Genomic DNA, 24,028 nt, shown 5'->3' with positions numbered 1-24,028 from the left:
ACCCCTGAGATTTTAAACTCTTTCTGCATGTACTGAGCACAGCTGGTTCTAGGAAGGGCATGGAAAACGTAGGGTCTGGACTTACAGCGTGGGTAGTAGGATTAAACTGGTCTGGGGTGACGCTGCAGTTAATACAAGCTTTGGAGGGTATTGTTTTCTTTTCTGCTTAGCTTCACTGACCTACTGTTATCAATGAAATATACTAGTAAATCTGTCCATCAGGAGGTGCATAGGTTTGTTGTTGGGGCTGGGTAACCCAGATCAGTGCAGAATCTCCCAGTTGGCTGTGGGGTACCGTGGTCCCAGAAGCCCTCTGTGTGCTTTGCCAGTAGGACCTAGTGGGCATTTGGCATTCTGGCTCATTCCGATATTTATCTGGGAACTGTGATAAGCCAGAGTGAATTCATGCAGCAAATGGCTTGAGAGAAACAGGATAGCAGATAACAAGTTGAATTGCTTCACAAATGTGTTGTCTTGATTTCATTTGGGTGGTTTGTTCACTGCAGATAAATGGTGCTCTGCGTAGAGCTAAGTACTTCTTGTGAACCGGACAATTTTGGTTGCTTGCTGCTCTGGTGGGAAAGAAGGAAGGGAGTGACCTGTGTGGATAAAAAGGTGCACTCTAGTCTCAAATGTCCATTCATGGGCTGAAAATAGAATTCCGTGCATTTTAAGGGCTGATTAAAATCTCCTTGTTCTCAGGTAGACACGGAGATCAAGTGCTGCTGTGTAATTGAGATTGATATAGTAAAGGATTAAGCTGTCGAAAACGAAGGACGTGGGCGAGCCTGGGGTCATGCTAAAAAGCAGCTGCCAGTCACTGGGGAAGGCTGGTGGGGCTCCTGGTGCCTTGTGTGCTCAAAACTCCCAGGCATCTCTTCCCCTGCAAGGAGTGAAAAGTATTTTGTTTCTGGGTCAGAGAGTTTCTGTCCCGGGGCTGGAACGAGCAGAAGCTGCTGTTGCACCATTTACCCTGCCAGATGCATCCTGGAGTTTTGCTGGCACAGGACGCTCTCCAGGACACGCTCTTGTGTTGGGAGCTGCAAGTGATGTTACAGGGAGGTGGAAAAGGGCGTCAGTTTCATCTGCACCACTGCTCAGGTGGTGGCTGGTGTTCCCCTGTGTCCGTAGGCCTGTCTTCTTGCACAGCTGCAGCATCTCTTTGTTTTGTGTAGGCTCCTCTAGGGAAATGGGTTTGAAAGCAGCAAAACCGAATCCCAGAAGCTAACAAAGAGAGAACTAAGTGAGAATTCCCCGATCTGTTTTTGGTTCTGAATGAACAAGACTCTAAATGTAGTAGTTTCCCCGTTTTCTGGGATACCGCCGCTCCTTTGACTGCTCACAGTTAGGATTATTCCAGAGGGATGAAGGCTGACGTATTTATGACTTGAACATGAAAATGTAAAGCGATGCATCTACCCCTCAACATCTGTAGGAAGGAGAAATCCAACATAACCTTTCCTCATCTGGTATTAATATGTTCGTTTTTAAATTTTCATAAATCCTAGGCAGCGTGACTAAACGAAATTTAGTTTCTTTTTTTTTTTTTGGACGTAGTTTGTTATCAAAATATTAAGTGTGATATACAAACTGTGACCAAATTGTGACATTCTTGCTAGGACCTTCCAGTGCTGGAGGCCGTGTGGCAGCTGCACAGAAACGGCATCACTGGGCTGGGAGATCTGCTGGAGAGGTGAGCGGAGGTTTGGAGGTTTGCACACATATTTAATCACTTAAAGCCTATTGAAATGTAATCGGGGATTAGTCATGAGTATTCTGGACTAAGAATATAGTCAGATGCTTGCAGGTGATCAGATTAGCAGGATTTAAGAAATTAGCCAGGGTTTGAGAGGTTACTCTGTGTTAATTAGCACAGTTCAGGGCATGGTGGCTGCTTGTTCCAGGGCTGCTGAATCACTTAGGATGTGGGGCAAAACGGTTGGGTGGGAACCACTAGTAAGGCCCATTCTAGTTAATGTTCTATCTGATTCTTTGTTTCACTGCGTGGGGACAAATGCCCAGCAGTGTGGGGAAGGGCTCAGAACCCAGCCCCTGTGGTTCACGTGGCCGTGCCTCCAGCTCTGCCTTGGAACTCAGTGAAAATTAGGGCTGGGCTTGGTGAGAAGTGTTGCTTCACATAAACTGTGTGCTTCTGTCCTCTCAAAGCCACCGTGTCAAGGAGGTGTGGCAGAGTTCATCTCCACGGGACGGTTATTCTAAGAGTTGATTTGTTTTTCCCAATAAGGAGCTAACAGGGAGGACCAGTTACTCCTTCTGAAGTTCACGTCGTTTTTTTATGGTGTCGAAAGAATATTACGGCGCCCTTTGGTGCAGCCTTTGATATTGGTTTACTTGTCTGTTAATGGGAGAGAAATAAAAACCTTCGGTGCATGCCGTACTCCAAGGAAACTGAAGGGAGCTTGGTTTTTATTTTTTGCAAAGCATTTTTATGCAAACGTCTTAAAAATCAGAACTAAAAACCTTTAAAGTATTTCAATTGAAAGTCTTCTTTCAAAATAATGTCAGAGATGACCGAAACTCGGACACGCAATTCCACGTGTATTTTTTTCATTGTTTGTGTTTGCATGGGAATCTTCTTATCAGGCAGCTAAAGCTCTTGTCGGACCAACTTAAAGAAATGAAAGGTGACATATAGGGCACGGTCCCACACGGACAGCTCTTCCCCAAGACCAAGGGGATGGCAGAACGAGAAACCAACCAAGGGAGCACAGCAGGGTTTGAACTGACCGTGCTTTTGTTTGTTCCCAGCAACGTGGACAGCCGTGCCGTGGAGGAGTGGCTGTGCAGCAGCCTTCGTGCTCTGTGTGAGCAGGCAGAGGGGCCCCCCCAGGACGTGGAGCACGCGGGGCGTGTTCTCTCAGGCAAGGAGAGGGTCTGGCTGCAGGCCTGCAGCAAATGCTGTGCAAGTGGGATGCTGGGAGCAGAAGGACAGGGGCCTCGCACTGCATTTTCTGATGTTGCTTCAGCAAAGGGGATATCTTTAATTCTTAGTGAGTTCTTCCCCTTAAAAGATGATTGGTTGGAATTCCTGGATCTCTTTCAAATACATTATCAAAAGAAAATGGAGTTGCAAGATGTATGGGACCAGTGATGATATCACGTTGGATAAAGAACATAATGCTTATGCAAAGTGCCCCAAATATTTCTGACCAGAAATATTTAACAGCTGATATTTTTTTCCCCATCTTTTTCTATTAAAAACATATTTTCTATGTTTTTATTTAGAAAAAAAAAAAGAGTACACCGTTTACTTGAAGGGCTGTAGTCAGAGCTTTGGGCCAGTCAGTTGATCAGGTAAAACTCACGCGTGTTCTGCAGTGGTAAAAGAGAGGGAGACCTACAGACTGCTTGGTCTGTATAATCCTTTCAACTCCTTTGCTTCTTGGCATTGATTGCTCTAGACCCTTTTTGTCCAGGAGTAATTTTACTCCATGGAAGAAAAACAGAAAAGCATTGAGCAGTATTGCTGACTGTGCTGTGTAGTGAGCGATGCTTTTCAGACAGCAGTCCCACTGGGAAGGGAGAGAGCAAGTGGTTTTAATGAGCAGGGATGCTGTAACACGGATTCCTTCTCTATTTGCAGACTTTGCGATCATGTTCCTTCAGAATGGCTTTCAGCCTTTGGAGCTGGGAAGGAAGCTGGAATTCAAGAAGGTCCCCCATGTAAGGACAAAAGGAAACTGATTAAAATAGTTGGTTAAAGTAGATGCGTCGTACATCGCTGCCTTTCTGGCTGTAAATAAATCTGAGTTAGAGCAACAGAGAAAGGGCAGTGGTCCACTTAGTAGGAGTGGGTGAAATGCTGAAACCAGAACAGAGACCTTTTTATAGAGAATTTCTTCAAGGTGACTTGTCAAGGACTTTTTAGCTTCCTTGCTTTCACCTTGATTGCTCTTTTTTTTCCATTTGTGCACGAGGCATGGAATGCTGGTAAGCATGGAAAATGCTTGCCCCTCTGTCTGTTGTATCTGTTCTACATTAGACCCTGAGGTGGAAGTTAAGCTTTAAACCAAGAGGGACAAAACCTTTTCTTTGAGTCAGTTTGCCTTTTCTGCATGCAGTGTAGCTGTTCTCAACACTAAATGGTCTTAATTTGTCCATTTTGAACAGATCTGTCATGCTGTTTTACAAAGAATGCTGACATGTAAGTGTTCTTGTGATTTGTAACTTCTTGCAGTCGCTGCTGTTTGCTAACTTAATTTCCTTCCTCATTACTGAATCTCTAAGGACTCAGAGAAATCTCTTTCTGGGATGCTTTCTCTGCATATTTATGTCACTGATTTCGTGTGTCTCCGTTTTCCTCTTTAGTTTTGTGAAGTGAGTTTCTTCTACCACCACAGATAACTTCTTGTTTCTCATGCTGGTTCTTTTTGATCCTCCCAGCTGCAACACAGGGTAAAGATACCTGAGCTGGCTTTTAACAAGTTTGGCTGGAAGCAGTCCAATCTTTGGTAGCACAGAGGGTTGGCTAACTTTTTCTGCTTGTTAAATTAAGTGTTGAATTTACCAAGTTATGTGCCAGTTGGCTATTTTGCTGTCTCACACTTTGGATTTGCAAACTCACGTTTTGTGAAGCCTATTTTTTTTTGTGTAGAATAATGACATCTGATGTACATGTGTAGCCTTTAAACAGGCAGGGTTTAGCTGTCCCATGGGTAACGTGCCTGTCATGCTGCTGCTGAGAGCTCAGGGGTAGCAGTGCCCAATTTGCAATGCAGATCCTGATGCAGAAAGACTAAACACACTAAGGGATTTTTTGTCATGTGTCATAGATGATCGTCATGACAGGTTCTGTTTCCACTGCACTGTTTTATCTGCAGAGGAAATGTTCACTTACAGCTCCTCACGTGCTCTAGACCACTGTGTTAGTCTGACCTGACCATGTGCTGCTGCTATTTTTCTGTCACCTTAGTGGCATCGCTTTGCCACTTTCCTTGCTGGCATGTTTCAGCAACGTGCTCAGTGCTATTGCAAAAATGAGAGCTTTTTGTCTGTTGTAAAATGACCAAAAGCCAGGACACAACACAACCCAACAACACCCCTTCTGCATCTCTGTGGGTATCACCAGTCTGATCCCTCACCCCGTGTCTTGCAGAGAGCACTGCCTGTAGACAGATGCCTTGCAGACCTTGCTGAGCCGTTCTAAAAAGGGAAAGCTGTAAGGGAAGTGCTTTATTATTTAATATGTATGAGTTCCATCTCAGGTGACCCTTTAATAGTGCTGGCACTTGAAAAATAACCCTCATAAGCTCAGGACTAGAGGGATGTGGGGGGAAGTGAGGCAGGCTGCTGGCAGGCAGGGTGGAGTCTGTGCTAACCTGCTCTTCATTTGACCTTCACGTTTCTGCAGCCTGTGCTGCCACTGTCCATCTGAAAATGTATTACATGTTCTATATGCAATACTTTTGTTAGTGTGTGCTGTTGGGTTATCTTTGAGGAGTTTCACTCGACTCATCGGCTGCTTTGAAGAATGTTAGGATGCTTTATGTAAAATAATTCACGATGAATGAAGCTGTTCACAGGAGGAGCACAGGCTGAGAGTAGCCTGGGAGCACTGTTCTTCATAGACATGGTCTTGCTACACTGAACTCCTGTGCCTGAGGATAAGTAGAGCTTATCTCCTTTTCTCTATTCTCCCCTGCTTAACCTTAAAGCATTCCTCTGCAGGGGAAGGCGGTATTACTTGCTAGCACTGCGGGCTGCCCTACAAAAAGCACATGAGGGATGCCTGTTTTACTGCCTCAGTTTGGTAGATCTCCTTCTCAGAGTGCATCACCAAAATGATCCCAATGTACAAATCTTAATGTACAAAGCAAACGTTTTTGCTGTTAAAAGAGGAGGCCTTGGAAGGTAGGATGGGATGAGAAGCAGAAATACTGCTGCAGCAGGCCGTCAAGCTTAGAGTCTCTCAGTATGTGTGCTTGGAGTTGTGCAGTCTTATGGTCAGGACCACGTGCTGTGCGAGCTGCTGCGTGTTTGACCTCCAGCAGTCCCTTTGGGGCAGGCCTTGCTTTAAAGCAGTGCTGCTAAAGAAATGTAACAGGAAGCTGTCACAGATGGGTGGCATTCACAGCAGTGCCCTCTTTGTTTGCTGAGGATGGTGAAGACCATGGTTTCGAGACACAAAGCTTGCAGTGCAAATCTCTGCCTCCAGACTTCTCCCCAGCGCAGCTTTGCAGTGTTTGCACTCGTGTGTGCACTGCACAGTTAGCATTAGGTTTGGAAATTAAATATTAATGCATGCCCATTTTTAGATGGCTTAATTATTAGCACGTTCATGGGAATGCTTTTAAAGTGGTTCAAGGTTAATGTTAATAGTTTTTGAGCCTCTGTGTTACTTTTGAGAAGTTTTTGTAAGCTTTTAATGCTGAGGAACGGTGCGTTTCCCTAATGGGGTCACCTTCTTAGCTGTTAGCGTCGTGTCACAATTCCTTCTGCTTTTCTCATTGCCTTTTTGTGTTTTTACTTTGGGGTTCCAGGGGTCCTCGATGCTGTTGGTAAAGAGAAGGAGGAAGATGTCTCCACATTGCAAGCTATGAGGTTCTGGTAAGAAACAGTGTTCCTCTGAATAACGTCAGGAGGAGTATTTTATTGTGTTGCACTTGCCAGTGAAATTGGGTGAGTGTCTATTTTTAGCCCTGCCCTCCCAGCACTATTTATGTTTGGTGTTCTCTCTAATAAAATATTCAGAAGTGAAATCATATAAAAAGATAAGTGCAAGATAGGAAAGGGTGTTCTGGCAGTCTCAGAAGCAATCTCAGAGCACCTTAGCATGGGGTGAGTTTCCTCTCTCAAGTTTTCTCACTCTGCTTCTGAGCAGAAACAGCTGGAAAGTGCCTTCATCTCCTCCAATTCCTGCTTCCCACCCTATTTTGTCTGATTACTTCGTACATGTTCAGCCTTCAGTCTTGGTCTCTGCAGGGGCATTATGCGTTTTACTCAAGTTTGTAAACCTGGTACCTTAATATTAAGTAACCAGGAGATTCAAAATAAAATAAAACAAGTCAGTATACATCTCTGGCAAACTGGTGAAGTAGATGTAGAGGGAAAGTGAGTCATTCAACCTAGGCAGTGCCTGATTGATCATAGTCCTGTGCATTGTTTCTGAATGTTTCCTTGTCATTTATAGGCTGAATGTATTCGATGTGTCAATTTATAAAAGTGCAGTTCATCCGGATTCCTTGCAGCAGTTTTTTAGACACACCCTGACTGAGGTTCTTACCTACAACCCACTGTTGAAAGGTAGGAATAGTTGGGGAGCAGTCTCTGGTTTGCTGCTGTGGGTCAGGAGCTCTGTCCCACCCAGAGCTCAGTGAGTGGAGTCCAGCCTGGAGGACAGAGCGCAGTGATGCTGCCTCACTCCCCAGTTCTTCCCCACCCACACAGTGCCAGAAAAGATGAAAGGTTCATCTGGAATCTGGGCTTTAGAGGGCTGTAGTTCAGGAGGAAATATCAGGTGGAAAATCAGTGGCTTCAGGCAGAGCTTCTGCCCATGGCTCATGTGGAGTGCTGGGAGTAACATCTACTAGCAGCCTTTGTGGAGCAGACATGGGAGAGCTGTGGCCTCTGGGAATAGTTTTGGCCAAAGGAGGAACTGGATGGGAGAGCTGGCACTGCAGAGAGCTTGGGGCTAAAATCCTGCTTCCCTTTAGGTCTTGCTTTAAGCACAAACCATAGCCTTCCTCTGCTCCCTGGGTGCCTGTCATTCACTTCATTTTGGTAGATCAGTTATAAACGCAGGAAGGCTTCTAGTCCATGACTGCTAATTGTAAAGTTGGGTGTCTTTAAGAAGAAATTACTTTGGGGTTGCAAAATCTCTGGTGAAATTTATCACTCCAAGCTACGATCTAGAGCTCCTTACAGGTAGTGTGGAAGAGCCAGGTCATTGTTGCTGGCCTCCAGTTGAAAGAGATCTTTGAGGAAAAGATGGTTCCTTGCTGATTCTCTCTGCGTGCATTATGTTGGTCGATGAATGCGTGATCCCAAGAAGAGCTCTGAGATGACAGTGCTGTAGTGAAATGACACAGTCCTTGTTCATGTGGTTTGTATTCCAAAGATGAATGGGGGAGAAAAAGTTTCAGCAGGCAGCTTTTAATGCATGTGGCTGTGAAAGCAAAAGGGAAATCTTGTGTGATGAACTTCTGTGTTTTTTATGTCTTTTAAAATCAATTGCTGAAGAGAAAACTATTAATATGCTTTCTTTACAGTGTCTGATGCCATCCACAAGCAGAGAGAGTGGAGCTTTACAAGGACGTGTTCGCTGCTCACTACCTTGTATCGCAAAGTATGTCTTCCTGGTTTTGCAAAGAGAACATCACTGTGTTGATCTTGTATTCATTAAAATATCTGAAATGGGATTATTTAAAAACAATGCGCTGTGGAATCTGAAGCAGCTGCCAGGAGCTGCAGGCAGGACAAAGCTTGAAGGAATTTTTGTTTGTGCAGTGCTCCCAATGAGTACAGAAATAATAACTGAAGTTGTGAATTTTCACTGTTACAGAATATGGCATTGCTTCTGAAGGAGGTGGAGTACACCTGTGGATTTTAGCCAGTGCTGGTTCCAAGCCAGAATAATGTCTGGCCTTGGAAAGCTGATGCAAAAGGTGCACGCAAAACAGCTTTTGCAAAGGGCATCTGCATGTTAATCTTGACAGTGTATTTCACTTTCCCAGTGGTCGTATGCCATAGCTGAAGTGAATTGCTCTCACTCTCTTCCAGCTGTTTGTGGCATTCAGTGCAAAGGAGTCAATCTGCCAGCTGCAGCGAGTCCTGGAGACGCATGAAGTGAACTGGCAGCATGTCCTGTCCTGCGTTTCCGCGCTGGTGGTCTGTCAGGCTGAGGCTGAGCAGTTGTTCAAAGGTAAGTGGGTACTGGCAAGCCTGCAGGCTGACACGTGCTTGTTACTTCTCAGCTACTGAACGAGGAAACCGTCCCGAGTGGGGCAGTAGCAAGTTCATAACTCCTGTTTTGAGATTTCTGTAGGGGAAAGAACTGCAGGTACTCACCCTCTCCATTCAGGTGTTCCGTGTCAGCTGTGATGTGAATACCATGCGTTGTGTCTGACGCTTCCCTAATTTAGTGTACAACTAAGAATGACTATTTAGTAATTACTTTTATGATTGTGTCGTGTAGTGATTACTTAATTCTTCTGTCTTACCTTTGCTAGCAAACCCTGTTAGAGTTTCTTACTGATTATGTCATAGCTGGGCTCCCTGTAGTTCTTGCAAGGTGAAATCTCTGAGTATTTGACCACTGAAAAAATATAAATGAGTCTCTAAGGTTCTCCAGACTGTAATGGATGATCCTTTGGGGCAGATGTTTCATTAGATATTTGTCTCAATTTAGTCTATCATGGCTCAATTGTCTAGAGCCAAGGTTGAGGTTACTGTTTTACGTTTCTAGATCTACTGAGCCATCTCCTGATAAAGGCCTTTGAGAATTATGATATGGAAAATATGATCACTGCATTCCTGATAGCCCGTCAGGCTGCCCTAGAGGGCCCTGCTGTGTTCATGCCTTACTCTGAGTGGTTCAAGGTAAGACTAAATAAGGCCTGACCGGTAATCTTTGTTTTAAGTATGTGAGAAACCTGTGTTTAAGGAATGTTCTTCTGCACACACACACAAAAAGTCTAGTTTCAGACTAGATAACCAGGAATTTAAAACCAAAACAAACAGGCAGAAACAAACACCCAACAAAGTAACAAGTGATTGGATTGGTATTAGGAATAATTTAATACTTCTTATTGCCTTTGTGTCTGCGAAGAATATATTCATTTGGCTTTCTCTGGTCTTCTCTCCTTTCATCTTTCAAGTACATCTTGCCTTCTCTAGTTATTTGTCAGGAATGCAGACATGTAAATCCTGTTATAATCATAATCTTGGATGCATTTCAGTGTCTTGATAACCAACAGTGCTGTGATTACATAATTTGTGGGCTATTGCACATGAAGCATTCCTATTTCCTGGATGTTTGCATGCAGCTGTAATTGGTGTGTTTGACCTTATAGATAATTGGTAATTAGCTTTCAGTTGTAAACATGTAGGTATTTTGGGTATGCAAATCTCTACATAATTTAAGCCTGTAAATTCCTTTGTATGAGTTTGCGAATGTAAACTCAGCCATTGCTGATAAAGTGCTCAGGATGTAACTAGTTTACCTTTTGAAATATTTTCTATAGGCTGACTGGCTTATTTTTCCTATAGTGCCCAGATAAACCTCCAGCGTTGTGTGTTCCTGACGAATCTCAGTCCTTTGATGCATTTTGGTGTTGCCTTGTCTAAGTTCTCTGAGCATTCCTAGGGTAGCACATGAGAATGAACTTTGAGCTTGACCTGGAAACTGGAGAAGGAAACTCAAAAACTTCTGTAGAGACTTCTGTAAACTTTCTGCAGAGACTTTTCTCCAGAAAGATTCTACTGATTCAAAGTAGATGTCTGTAAGAGATGTGTGGGAGTTCAGTGCAGTGCTGGGACGCCGATTCTTTCCAAACTGAAAGGCTGCCTTGTCACTTTCTGTATTTCAGGCCTCCTTTGGGAATGCTAGTGGTCACCACGGGAGCAGTAAGAAAGCTCTGGTCTTCCTCTTTGAGTTCTTGTCAGAGCTAGTGCCCTTTGAAGGAGCCCCATACTTGAAGGTGAGAAGCTGCTGGTAGAGATGGTTTTCTAAAGACAGCTACAGAACTGCTCCTGAATAAACACACTTGTGCTGTGTGTCTTTGAGCATATTGCTAATGTTGTTATTGGTAACTGTATTATTTCCCACACTACTCAAAACCTTCTCTCCCTGAAATAAGCAAGAGCGAGATTCTTATTTCCTTGACAAGAAGAGAATCCCTTTTGTGAAGTTGTATTTAAGTGCCTGAGTGCTTTAGTTAACTTGCTGTTGGGGAAGACTGCACATCAGTTGCTGTGAAACTGTCTTAAAGCAAGCAATAATGTCTTTGGGGGATATCTGAGGTAATTGAGAGGAAAAGTTAACTAGAGTTTTGCTGTCACTTCCTGTAAAAATGGCAAATCTTGTTCTGAATTTCACATTGCAGGTCCATATAATGTACCCACCTTTTGTGCCAACAAAACATCGCTCTATTCTCTTGGAGTACATCACTCTGGCTAAAACCAGACTGGCCGACCTCAAGGTTAGTAAAAACTGTCCCTTTGGAAAGACATCCTTCTAGATCTGTCAGTAACATCAGTGACAATGCCCATGTCTGTGTAACCTCACACAGGTTGCTATTGAAGATATGGGGCTCTATGAAGACTTGTCTTCCACCCACGAATCCGTGCAGGTACTGGTGATCTATCCAACAGTTTTCTCATCACTTATGCTCTTTTTTTTTCTGTGGAGGCATGAATTATCCGTCTGCTATTCCTACCGAGTTTGAACATGCTGTTAAATCTTTCCCATCTTTAAGACAGAGGAATTAAAGGTCACAAATATGGAAATTTACCCTGGATTTTGTGAAAATTAGACCTGCGTAGAAGACAGATAGACCCTGATGAGTATTCCCAAAGTCAGGCTGCAGAGGAACTGAGCAATTAGCCAGCCAGTTAGTGGCCAAGCAGCTCCTACATCAGCCACCCAGTCAGCACATGCTGTTTGAAGCCAGGGAAGTGCTGGCTACTTCTTGCCCATCCTGTTTGGTGGGATGTGGAAAATAATGGCAAATTCTATTGGTAAGAATTTAAGGAACAAAGAATAATCTAATGGTGCTGTATGGTGTCAGGAAATGAGGTTACTGAGACCGGGAGATACAGAGCCACAGGTCTGCAGGAAAGGGGTCTGTGTTGGCTCTGCAGGTAGACCAGCTTATCTGTTTGGTGGGTAAGAAACTGGCACAGGTTGTTAAGATGTCTCATGGCTTGAAGAAAAGAAACCTGAGACGACAGTCCTTCTGCCTGGAGTGCAGTTCTAGCAGCAGGGGCTGGAAGTGAAGAATATGAGTCTTAATTCCAGGCATATGAGTAGGATAAAATAACAATAAAATTCAGAACAGAAAAGATATCTTCCCTGTGAGGGAGTATTGAATAAATAACGTCGTGTTGAACAGGAATATCTGCTGCAATCAGTGTAGGAGTTGGGTACAGAACTTCATGGACCTTTGGGCTGACCCTGAAGAGCTGTTATACGTAACAGCCTTGTTGCAGCAGGCTGATGGGTCAGCTCCAGGCTTCTCTATCCTGCAGTTTTACTCTGCTTATCAGGTAGTTCTAGTTATTCAATTGTGTTCATTCAGTCACTTCCCTTCACAGCACAGACAACTATTAGTAACCCTGAATGAACAAGCAGGGAAGATTGCCACCATCCTTGATTTCTCACAGTATCTTTCTCTCTTTGTTGCTTGTGTGAGCCAGCCCCAGGGCCAGGCACTTCGTGACGTTGAAAAAGCCCTTCAGATATTTGAAAACACAAGGAAGATCCCAACATCAGTGATAGAAGCCAGGTACTGTGTGCTTCTCAACTCTTCTTACTTTTATCTTCAATAGTAATGGAAAAAAAAAAAGAAAAAAAGCCAAGTCCAAATCAAAATAACAATACAAGAAAAATTGAGGAAGTCAGCAAAGGAGGATTTGGGAAATTCTTTCCGTGTTACTCATTTCCTCAGTAGTCATCTAAATTGAGGCAATTTCTGCAGAGAATAAAGAGGCATACGCACGCCAGCAAGAGAAGCCCACGATTGCTAGAATTAAAAAAAAAAAATCATTTGGTAACCTGATTTGTTTGTGGTTATTCATGCTACCATGAACGCTTTTCTGTCTGTGGGAACCAGCTTAATTTTTGACATAATGAAATGGCACTTTACAGCTTGGGCTGTGTTAACATTTTGTTTTCTGCCTCAGTATTTTCAGGCGACCCTATTATACATCCTGGTTTCTTCCTGCTCTGCTCAGGCCACGTGTGGTTAGTACTTTTTTCTTGCTCTGGATCCTCCTACTTTGCAGTCTGTTTGTAGAGAGGTGACGTGCACCTAACCTGCCTGCCTTTCTGTTGCAGCTCCCTAAAGCCCCGGATGTGCGCATGGCGTTTATAGATTCTTTAAAAAGGTATTGAGGCTTCCCAGTATTGCTTCCTGAGCTTCTGGACTTTGTCTTCTAAACATCAGATTACCGGAAGCTTTACACCTTGTTTACGAAGTGCTGTCGGTTGGCCAACCCTTTTTGGCAGGGCTTCGTGGCCAGACTTGTTTGTGGCTTGCAGGTTGTGGAAGGAATAGCTTTTCTATGTGGGTAAATGTCTTCAGTTCTGTAATTAGTCCAATAGCTGCTCTAAAACCATTATCTGGAAGGAGTCCCACGTAGCCCCCTGCCTGCAGGCCAGACACATTGTCATGCCAACTTTGGAGAATGCTGCTGAACATAAAATTGCAGTAGGAAGATGGGCCACCCCTGTGAAAAGCTTCCTTCTCTTTGGGAGAGGATATGGGAGAAGGGGAAGATGAAAGCTGGGCGTATGGTAATGCTTCCTGAGCTGTTCTTAAGAGACAGCATGGTAATGTCTCAGGAGATGGCAGCCCCTCGCAGAACTCAAGCCCGTCCCATGTGCATGTTTAAGAGTTCTTTCCTGCCTTGCAGAAACAGCTTTATTTTACATCCAGTAATTCCTCTGTAACCTAACATGGAGAGAAAATGTTCACAATGCTGCCTACAAATGAGACCTTCAGTCCTGCCTTGTAATTCCAGTTTGACAAATAAAAACAGAAGTTGAATCTTTTTAAAAATAAAAGTTGTAAGAGAAGCTGCAAAGTTATCCTGCCTGCCCAGCAAGTGTTGGAGGTTGGGTTTGGATCTCCATCACGGTAACATTTGAGATGTGTGAATACTTCATGCCACATAACGTAGACTCCTATACGATCTCAGACACCTATGATATATAAAATAGGTATTAATGTGTGTGTGCTGTCTGTAGTATTGTTTTGGGGCAGTGTGTGTTACACTTGCATAATACTCACTGTGAAAGCCTTGGATATATATTTCTGGCCCTCGTGTCAGCAGATGATTAAAAGAAATGCTTCAGATGCTTTGGAGCCTCTAATTATGCTTCATAGCAAAGCTGTTCCTTATGCTTGAATTAGTAAAGATGAAGGTTGAATGTGATTATGTCGTATACTAAATGTCTTCTTTTATTATTATTGTAGAGCTGACAAAATACCCTCAAACTTGTACTCCACGTACATACAAGCCTGTCGTTCTAGGAAAGAGAAGATGTTACAAGGTAAAACAAAAAAAAATTTACTTACAGCCAGTTTGCAGAACTGTTTAGATTTCTGTTGATGCTCATATGTTGAAAAATTTCCAAAATGTGGCGGCCGATTTCTTTCTGTGTAAATGTGTGTGTGCTCTTTGTCTTACTGAGGCACGAAATGGTTGCTGCTGTAGTGGTTTCCCCTGCCTGTCCTGCCCGAGTGCGATTTCTGCAGTCTGTGTGGAGCTCTGCGTGGTGCTGAGGCTGCAGTCGAGGCCTGAGCTGGCTGATTTCACTGCAGCTCCAGCACGCTGCCATGATTCAGCATTCACAGCTTGAAGGCTTCTCTGCTCCAGCTGGCCTGGGCTGTGGAGCTGCTGTGCCCATCCCTCGGTGGCACTGCTGCTGCCTGACCTCGCCGCCGTCCCCCTGGGTTGCTGGATGTGACAGTGTATAAGTGAGGCCTGCTAATTTCAGCTCCCATCGCTGCGGCCTAATTACTGGTGTAGCAGGTGTTTAATGAACAATCCTTTCAGCGGGGGGGGGGGGGTTTCAGAGTCTTACAGTGGGTAACATCTCCAGCACAAGCTTATACCGAATGAAGAGGCCAGGCTAGCCAGCAGAGCCAGTCCTTTGTGTGCAGACATGGGTCTGCAATGGGCTGCTGCCCTGCGTGCTTGGCTGTCTGCAGCCGCCTGGCGATGCTGTAGCTGCGAGACGTGACCGAGCGGTCCCTCTCAATCGCAGATGTGCAGCAGTCTGCCTGCGGGGGTTGTCCTGGCAACGGCAGAGCTGACGAATTGCTTCGTGCAGCATCAGCAGCATCCCGCTGGGCTGCGGGGCGCTTCGGGAGTCGCTGAATTGCCAGTGACCTCTAGTGGCACAGCCTGGTCCGTGCCCCTGCGTCCCCCGCTGTCCCCTGCGTCCCCGTCCGCCCGTGGGGCTCATGCACTGACCCAGCATTTAGGACTCTTAGTCAGCTGTAAACCTGCCCTGTTTGCTGCTGCTCCTTCTTGCTCACAGGGGTGACTCAGCGCTCTGCTCCCGCCTGGTTGCTTTGCAGTGCGTTTGTAACAATTCGGCGTTCTCCTTGTCCATTGCTTCTCTTGGTGGTGGTTGAGCTCTTTCTGCCCCATGTGCAGGACAGCTGCACTGGGTGGCTCTGCTTCTAGTGGGAAAAGGAATTTCTTGCAATTTCTTCTTTTAAACAAAAGAAATCACCATTTTTCCATGTAACAGCTGAAGATGTGACGTGGTGTTGGGGCTGGGGGAGGAGAAACTGATGATGTGGTGTGTTTGCACTGCAGCGTGTCCCTCCGTTTTAAAGCTCTAGTTCCAGTCTTGAGAGGACAGCAAATGTTTCCTTGTGGGGCAGAGAGCTAAAGCAAGTGGGAAGGAAACTGAAAGGAGACATCTTTGGTTTTTTTCTGTCTTTCAGAACTGAATTCCGTTCTGAAGTTAGACGTAAGCTCATAAATGATTAATCTGGTAGCATATTTTGAATGTAAAAGCAAGGCTGTGTATGTGGCAGACTGACAGTTTTTTGGAGGGGATCTGTTAAAATTTATAGGAAAGTATATAATGACTTTTGCAGAAAAGGTGTGCAGCGACTGCTGAATACGTTTTATAAACGGATTTAATGCACAAAGAATAATGTAAGAATTGTAAAACTCTGAGAATAATGAGTTGCACTTCCCTCTTGTTTCTTCAGATGAATCCAAAGTAGAGCCTGGCCATTCCAAAGAGCCTGCTGAGCAGCTGAAGGCTGAGCTGGCTGCGCTGAGGATGCTGATTGTGGACCAGGCTAAACATGAAGGTATGGAAGAAGGCAAGTTATAATTACCCATAACTGACTGCTGTATTAATAAAATGTGGCTAATGCTAGCCAAAGCAACAGAAGTAGTTACTTGCCAGTGGTGCTTGAAGATGATGTCTTTCAGATCGGTATGATCCTACCAGCTATGAATATGTATTTCTCATGCTTGAGTTGGGAACTTCAGGTCTGCATCTTAGTGATGACTGCTCACCACTGCACACATCTTTGCCAAGATGGGCAGCTCTGTTCCTGGAGCTTGCCTGGTGACTCACCCCCCCCCACTTTCAGAAGGCTGTTTTCCTTTTTTTTGTGGGTGAGAAACGATTCTTCATGCGTGTTCACAACAGTACTGTGGAAGAAAATAATACTGTCTTCTAAAATGAAGATGACCGCTGTGTTCCAGCTAACGTTTTTTGCTCATTACAGCTTTTCATAGCATACTTTGGGTTCTGATCAATTACAGTATATATCCCACTTGTTCTGTGTTGGGTGGAGTTATAAATCTTTCATGCCCTCCGTCCTGCCTCTCCTCTTCTCCCATTACTCTCTCACAGATGTGCCAGCACAGATTGCAGTCATTTCTGACAGGCTCTCAAGTGTCTTGGGTCACAACAGTGATGAGAATGAAGCTGCCACTCTGAATTCTCGAATCCAAGTTGACGTTTTTGACCCCAAGCTGGAACCCTGTCATCAGAGTGTGAGTACCAACCCATTTGAGATTAAAAATGGTATGCTGGGTAGGTACAAATGCATCTGGATGGTTCTTGTGATAGGCTGCTTGCTCTGCAGCAAACAGGAAATACACTTCTCCTTTTGTCTACTTTGTAGTGCCCTGCAAAGACTATGCCCATGTTTTAACCTCCTGGAAGTCGTTGGATGTCTGGTGGAGAGATCTAGAGATACATTCTGTTAGACCAAGCCTGTGATGAGCTATGGTTTCCTCACCAGACTTGCCTAATACTTGTATGTTGGGATTATTCCTGGGCTGCTTTAGGCTTAACTTTCCATCTCCTACTAGTGCCAATGGATCTATAAAACTTAGGTGAAATGTCATTAACAGATTTGTCTTATGTTTTAATGTTGGGAAACGTAATATATACAGAGTACAACCAGATCTAGTTACCCAGCTCGGCAAGGAGGAAATAGCAGTGTCTCTTATTCCAGGTTGTTGATCTTCTACTGACATCTTTCTGCCAAAACCTAATTGCTGCTTCCTATTTTAACCCTCCCGACAGGTAAGATGCAAGTAAAAGGGTAGGAAAATGAAAAATGATTAATACACTGGAATTCCAGCATTTGTCCAGGGGCCAGGAGGGGTTTCTGTTTGTTCATATCCACTGTGCCAGACTGGCAATTGCAAGCTGCTTTATTCTGAGTTGCTGTGAACTAAGAGCTAGTGAGCTTTGATGTCCAAGAGTAAATAAAATGTATTTCTCCCCAGTTGTTACTGATCTCTTCAGAAAAGTGGCATTTGCCTCTGCTTCAACTCTGTCACACTGCATAAAGACTTCCCACAAATACCACGTGCTTAGGTTGGTGCTTCCAGCTCCGTGCTGAGATATGAAGCACAGTCTTTTTTCCTTCTGTCCAGGAATTACTTGCTGGCTGACACTAAAGATCAGGAGGAGACTGCTAGTCTGCTGACAGGGTGCTTGGGGGTGTGTTTTTGTCACGTTCAGTCATTTTGCAGATCCAGACACTTCAGCCTTTGTCCCTAATGCCATATCTAATATGAAATGTGTGAGACATTAGAGCTATGGACATAGGAAGAGCAGCATGATACACCTTCTCTCTGCCTTCCTTCTTTTCTTCCCCCTGGGACTCACTGAGTTTGATTCTGGCCTGTGTGGGGGAGGAGAGGCAGCACACATCCTCCACTGCTGCCCTTCTTTGGAAGGACTCTGTTAATGCCATCTCCTTCACGTGACAGAAGACTGTCAACGTTATGATGAGCATCTCAGTGGAAAAATACTCTGTTGGAGAAGGCCAGTGTACTGACAAAATGCCTGGGATCCCCACTGCTGGCGGTGCTGAGCTGGTGGGAGCTCAGCCTCTTTGGAGCACAGCATGCTTTGGCAACCAGTGCATCTTTACCTCTTTTCTACACTGTTTTGCCCTGGTGACACAGGAGTAGGTGAACCTGTTTGAAAGCCTGTATGAAAAGGAGCTGTGATGAACAAGAGCATTCCAGAAATTCTTTTCTAAACCCAACCTCCCATCCAATATCCTCTGAAGATGGTTTGTTTTCTATCAGCTAAGCAGGAATGCCCCATAGGAAAGCCCCTCCCTTCCTCTGTTTTTTTCTTTTCTTCTTTTGTGTTATGTTCCTGTTTATTGCTCTGCCTCTGCTCCTCTTGTGCTTGCTGTCTAAGAAAGCTATCTGTGCCCCAGGCAGCTTCCTCCCCTCCTTGATGTTGTTTCAGAACTCTTCTTTGATTACATATTGTCAATTATTTGAGGCAGGGCACTGGTGGAGATGGTGCCTTTGTAGGGGTCCTCAGTTCAGATGCTCTAAAAATAACACTTCCTTTGAGCCTACAGAAAGAATGATTATTGTCTTGTATTTACAGGCAAGTATGGCTCAGATTCATTGTGTTTAACCATTAAAAAACCCCAAACGCTTCCTCTACTGGGGATAAAAAGACAAACAGTAAAATGGGCATCTGGTTTTTACCTTCTGCAGGCAGGGGCCATGTCTCTCCTTGTTTGTGAAGATGATATGTGGACATAGGAATCTCATTCCTGCCCTTCTGGGGAGGCTCTGCCAGCTTATTTATCACCAGGTTAGTTTTCCAGACAAAAATCCTACTGTTACAGAGTGCTAAAGGCTATCCTGGCTCCATTTCCTGAGCTGCAGGGCATGTACCTGTCTGGACTGCACAGTGGAGGATCCTCACTAGCTTTCAGGCTTCCAAAGATTCTCATTTCAGAAAAATAGCCTGGGCTTGCTCTCAGGAATGCAAGCGGAATGTTTTCCTGCAGAAGTGCTGCTGTGGTTTGTTAATTCATTCTGAGATACATTTTAACAGAAGCTAAAGTAGGCCGGGTTATGAACAGAGCCAAAGAAAAATTGCAGGGTGCTTAATTCCCAGATTTCACATTGAAAAATTCACTGCTCCAAGTGACTGTGTTATGGAAATGTACAATTTCTTAATTTTTTTTTTGCTGCAAGTTGAATAAGCAAAGGAAAAAAAAGGAAGAAAGAACATGTTTAATTTAGCTGGTGCCTCTCAGCTGCTTAATTGTTAGAATTGCACCAAACTGGTCAATGGATAGACACAGTGTTCCTCTACTTGATTAACTGAGATTTTCCTGCAAATAGCTGTTCTGTTACAAATGAAATGCACCTATTTTTCCAGTTCTTTGACTTGCATTTGTCTTGCAGGGTCCTTCCCTGAACGATGCTCATATTTTAGGACTCGCTGCTTTTATGATCCACTCATGTGAATCCGGATCTTTAATTCCTGAAATAGAAGCTGATTTTGGGGTTTCTCAGCCCGTTGCTGAAAAGGCCCTTTCCATTTCTGAGTTCTGGAGCTGCTTGCTAGTGTGCAGGACGGAGAAGTCGCTTTCCTTCTGCACGAGGTGAGCTCATACCTCCCCCATGTTCTTGCTTCCCTGCATGATGGCTTAGGTTTGGCCCAGGAGGGGTGCTGGGAAAGCTCCCATGTTCTTGTGGAGGATTTCCTGAGCATATGTGGGTGTATGCACTGCATAGAGGTGCTACCCAGACACGCTGAGGGAGGCCCCACATGATGTAGCATGCCAAAGAAAGGACTGAGTGGATGCTGCCAAAATCTTCAGCGTAGTAGCTGGTTCTCAAATTTGGGCCACATTTGCATTTGGGTGCACACAAATAGAAATGGTCTCAAAAGTAAGTAGGTTTTGAACAAGGTGGTTAAAGCCATTTTTAACGCTCTGTCTTTGCTTTGACTTTGGACTTCCATGTTTGGGAAAAGATCTGATTGAACCAACCTGATAACCGAATTCTCTCTCTTTCTTAATCAGGTTCTGCACAGCAGCAATATCTTATGTAATGTGCAAGTTTTCATCCTTTTCTTGTGACCAGCTGTGTGCCTTGGTTCCTCCTAGTCTTGTTAAAAAGGTAAAAGGAAAAAAAAAATTACTGCTTATGAGAAAAATCAGCTTCAGTTCAATTTCTCCCTGCAGACTGTACAGAACTGTAACTTGTACAATGAAAACTATAAAAGTACATCTTGGTAGCCTACCACCTTGCCATTTTGTGTATTTGCTTGCTTGGCAGCTTCACACAGAGGCTGCACTGGGCCCTTTTTGGAAACGTGCATTGTTTTTCTGCCTCTGTTTCAGTTGCAGTATGTTGTGCCACGGCTAAGCGTGGAAGCTCGGGGAGCCACGTGCAAGGAGGATCAGGCCGATCTTGTCTGGAGTTCCCTGACATGCCCTTCTCTAAACTACAGAAGAGCCAGTCTCTGTTTATGGAAACACACACGGTTTCGAGAGCTCCTGAAGGAAAAAGCATTCCAGGTATACGTGTTTCCCATGGCTTAAGTTCACACTGGGATTCTCATTTTTCAGCTCTGCCCTTTACAATTTCCTTATTGCTGATAAAAGCTTCGTATAAAAACTTAGTACCTAAGAGGTTGGAATGGCAGTTGGAGGACGTTATATGTGGTCGGTCACATGCTCAGTGTTGTTTGTGGATTTTGATGGTGATGATAAGGCAGAAATAGAAAATTAGAAGTGAAGACTCTGTCTTGTTTACTGGCAAAAGCATGAAGCATGATGCAATATACAATATCAATAAGAAAATTATCAGGAACAGTAGAGAAAAAGCCTTACCCTCACACTGTGCACCATCTACAAAGTGACAGGAGCCAGGTATAAAAATACTTGCTGGATTTTGCAGTGCTTTTTCTAAATGTCATTGTTTTCCTGAACCACTTGTGTGTCATGGACTGTTTGGCTGTCGTGCTATGAAGCTGCTTAGCATATCAGATATTCTCTTTATACCATCCTTGCAGTGTATCTGATTTGACAGGATTTTTTTTTTCTTAGCCCTGTTCACATAAAAATCAGTTTTTCTTTGTGCAGGAGTTTGTCATATTATTAGAATAATTCCATGTGCTTCACTAGTTTAAGGTACTACACTGAAATCCTCCTGCTTATAACCTTTCTTTGATTCTTACACCAGACTGTCTGACTGTGGTGCTTTGTTAATTTTAGCATTTGTTTCTAATAACAGTTTATTCTTGTATCTGGACCTCAAGACCATGGGTGCATTTGGAAAGGGGTCAAAGTGACAGACTTGCTTCTGGTACATTTGTAGGTTTTAGTAGGTCTTCAATTTAGATTCTTTTACAAAGGAAATGGTACTGGAACTTCCTTGGCTTCATGCCTCCAGTTTAATATCTCTTCATCTGCACTGGATTGTGTCTGGGTGTGCTCTCTTATCTAAACTGATTTTTTCCTGCAGTTATCTTTCAGAGAGTGGCTGCTGTTGGAACTAGAAGTGCACCCTGAAAAGGATGTTCTTTCTGCTTCAGAAAGGTAACTACAGAGGTGCTCTCTTAAAATGGGGCTACTTCAAGAGCCTTTCCCACTCAAATTAGGAAAAAGCTTTTAATGTTAGGAGATAAACAACAAAGCAAATAAGCAAGGTTCTGTGGGACACAAACGCCTGTTGTCTACTACAGGCTGAAGCAATGAATTACAAAGCTCAAGCAACGCTGGGGTGAGAAGTGTGTTTTAACTTGAGAAGTTCACCAGTGTATCCTTTAGCCTGAATATACAGTCCTTGCAAGTAATTTTTCATAAAACCTCCCTACTCCCAGCAGCAAGGGAGAATTCACATCTGGACATGCAGTGTTCTGGTGCTTGTATCTGTTATTCCATCTAACCTGGTGGATGAGCTTCCTTTTACATTAAGGTTAAAAAAAATAGATATCTATTACAGCATTTAAAGTTTCCCTATCTTCTTTTCAATACTGCAGGCAGGATTTCCATTACTGGGCTATCTATCAGTGGTATCTTCCGGCACCTTCTGCTTCTGGTGGCTGTGATGGAGACCTGGAAAAGGCATGTGGCATCATTATCGATTGCATTCTGGATTTCTCACAAAGGTATTCTGTATCATGACTTGCATTTCTGCAGGAGCAATGGTTCTGCTAATGACCAGGCCAACTAGGAGCTGTCAGCTTGTGTCCTACATGGGGACATATTTTCCTGGTGGAAGCAATTCCCTTCTTGCAGGTCTGGCTGCAAATGAAAGCTGGGAGGTGGCTCTGCGTGACTCACTGGTCTTTGCATAAGAATCTTGCTTTAGGTGACAGAGGTCTGGATCTGAAGTCACAGATAGAGTCCGTAGTCTGTGTGTCTCTTTTAAGTTGAGTTTGTATTTGTATTTGTTTGGCCAGACAAGCGTCAATGCCCTTGAGGAAGTGGCTGAAGCTAGAAAATAAGGAAGGAGGGTTAGAGGAGAGTTGCTGTCTCATCTGCAGCTTACTTAAAGAACATTAATGTTAGGGCTTTGTGCTTGTGTGAAGCCATTTGATTTTGTTTGAATTATGTTCTCCTTCTGAGTGAACAGGGGTAGTTACCTGGTGTGTCTCTTAATTTCAGGTTGGACCTGGGTAGCTACGGCCAACTGAAGTCAGTCAGTCCTGATATTCTTTGCAAGTTGCAGGTGAGTTCAGATTTTGATGTGCATCTGTGTCCTTGAATTTGGCCAGTCAAAGATTTTTCTACTATGTCAGCGTACATAAGACTAACATTCAGTTCTCAGATGTGAGCAATAGCATGGAAATAGAGACATTGATCTCTTCGTATTACTTTGGAGAATCATAGAGGGTTTGAGTGCAAACTAGTGTGCAGCCCTGACAATCACTGTTTCCCCCTTGCCCTGCCTTGTTTAGGAGATGATACTCGAGCTGGGATGTAGGCAAAGGCCACGTTCTGGCTGCTCGGATGCCAAGAGACACTTCCTGTTTGAGATTCTCCAGGACAGACTGAAAGACAGAAACCACGGTTCTGCTTTGGGTGAACAGCTGTGGAGGCAGCAGGAGCTGCTGCTGCACAGAAGGTAAACGCAGGCCTGGATGGCTGGGAATACCTTCAACAAATCAGCTGTTGTGTATTGTGTTCTGTTCTTGTGCATTTGGGTAGCCTCCCTTCAGAGCCCACAGCACATGAAAATAAATGACACTGTGCATCCTGGTAGCAAATGTGCAAGAGATGCTTCTGTGTGCCATCTTGGGCTTAAAGTTATCCCTTTCAGTGGACTGGATTTCCATGACCAACACATTTGTGGACTGTTTACAGCCAGCAACACTCTTAATGCCACCACCTGCATTAATCATTGTTATATTACTTGCTGCTCTAAGATAAGCCTGCAGTTCCATTTCTGAGCCATTGATAATCTCTTTGAAAGTGGTCTGTGTATCTCACTGTAATGCAGGTTCTTTTCTGATGCAAGGAGAAAAATTCCTTGTACGGTTTCTGTCAAGATGTTTGAGATCTGTTGTGTTTGACATGCTCACAAACTGCCCCGAATATCAAAGTCATGTGCTCTGAGAGCATGGACTCAGATCTTGATGACAACTTGGATTTTGTTTTTCTCTTCCCTGCCTAAGGATTCTGGTGGGGCTCCCTGCATCTGCTCTGATCGTGTCTTGTCGAAAAGGAAGGAAAACTGTCTTGGACTGTGAAGATTTTTTTCATTATGTAAACTCAGAGCTGGTATGTGCCGTTAGCCAGATAATCATTTATTGCTGGAAAATGATCTAGCTAGAGATCTGAAGCTTGTGCTTAGGACAGAAGTTAAGATGCAGCCAACTTAACATATATCAGAATATGGGGAATTTCAACTTCTGCTCGAGACTTTCCAGCCCGTTGCTCTGCAGAGCTCCCTGAGACACTGTCTATGGTGGGATGGCTTCTGGGTTCATTTGTTTGGAATTGGGATAGGCATTTTGTGCTACAGAGAGAAGCCTCGGGAAGCAGGCAAACCTGGAGTAGAACCAACCAGCACA

General features: G+C 44.1%; 1 protein-coding gene across 1 annotated transcript in view; it reads left to right on the top strand.

Annotated features, from left to right (window-relative positions):
* FANCA (Fanconi anemia complementation group A) overlaps nt 1-24,028 on the top strand; it is a 35,089-nt gene that overhangs the window by 2,974 nt on the left and 8,087 nt on the right. The window contains exons 6-33 of the mRNA XM_021408497.1: nt 1,620-1,693; nt 2,770-2,882; nt 3,605-3,684; nt 4,132-4,165; nt 6,501-6,567; nt 7,151-7,263; nt 8,229-8,305; nt 8,740-8,881; nt 9,425-9,558; nt 10,548-10,658; nt 11,064-11,159; nt 11,250-11,309; nt 12,376-12,464; nt 12,862-12,922; nt 13,016-13,065; nt 14,157-14,233; nt 15,915-16,019; nt 16,574-16,716; nt 17,184-17,254; nt 18,703-18,802; nt 19,405-19,604; nt 20,028-20,124; nt 20,349-20,525; nt 21,475-21,548; nt 21,992-22,120; nt 22,620-22,683; nt 22,913-23,079; nt 23,630-23,735. Coding sequence (XP_021264172.1) covers nt 1,620-1,693; nt 2,770-2,882; nt 3,605-3,684; nt 4,132-4,165; nt 6,501-6,567; nt 7,151-7,263; nt 8,229-8,305; nt 8,740-8,881; nt 9,425-9,558; nt 10,548-10,658; nt 11,064-11,159; nt 11,250-11,309; nt 12,376-12,464; nt 12,862-12,922; nt 13,016-13,065; nt 14,157-14,233; nt 15,915-16,019; nt 16,574-16,716; nt 17,184-17,254; nt 18,703-18,802; nt 19,405-19,604; nt 20,028-20,124; nt 20,349-20,525; nt 21,475-21,548; nt 21,992-22,120; nt 22,620-22,683; nt 22,913-23,079; nt 23,630-23,735 — 2,811 coding nt within the window. The remainder of the gene's footprint in view (nt 1-1,619; nt 1,694-2,769; nt 2,883-3,604; nt 3,685-4,131; nt 4,166-6,500; nt 6,568-7,150; nt 7,264-8,228; nt 8,306-8,739; nt 8,882-9,424; nt 9,559-10,547; nt 10,659-11,063; nt 11,160-11,249; nt 11,310-12,375; nt 12,465-12,861; nt 12,923-13,015; nt 13,066-14,156; nt 14,234-15,914; nt 16,020-16,573; nt 16,717-17,183; nt 17,255-18,702; nt 18,803-19,404; nt 19,605-20,027; nt 20,125-20,348; nt 20,526-21,474; nt 21,549-21,991; nt 22,121-22,619; nt 22,684-22,912; nt 23,080-23,629; nt 23,736-24,028) is intronic.

This window comes from Numida meleagris, chromosome 10 (assembly GCF_002078875.1).
Source record: "Numida meleagris isolate 19003 breed g44 Domestic line chromosome 10, NumMel1.0, whole genome shotgun sequence".
Taxonomy (NCBI): domain Eukaryota; kingdom Metazoa; phylum Chordata; class Aves; order Galliformes; family Numididae; genus Numida; species Numida meleagris.
This window is presented reverse-complemented; position numbering and strand designations above follow the sequence as displayed.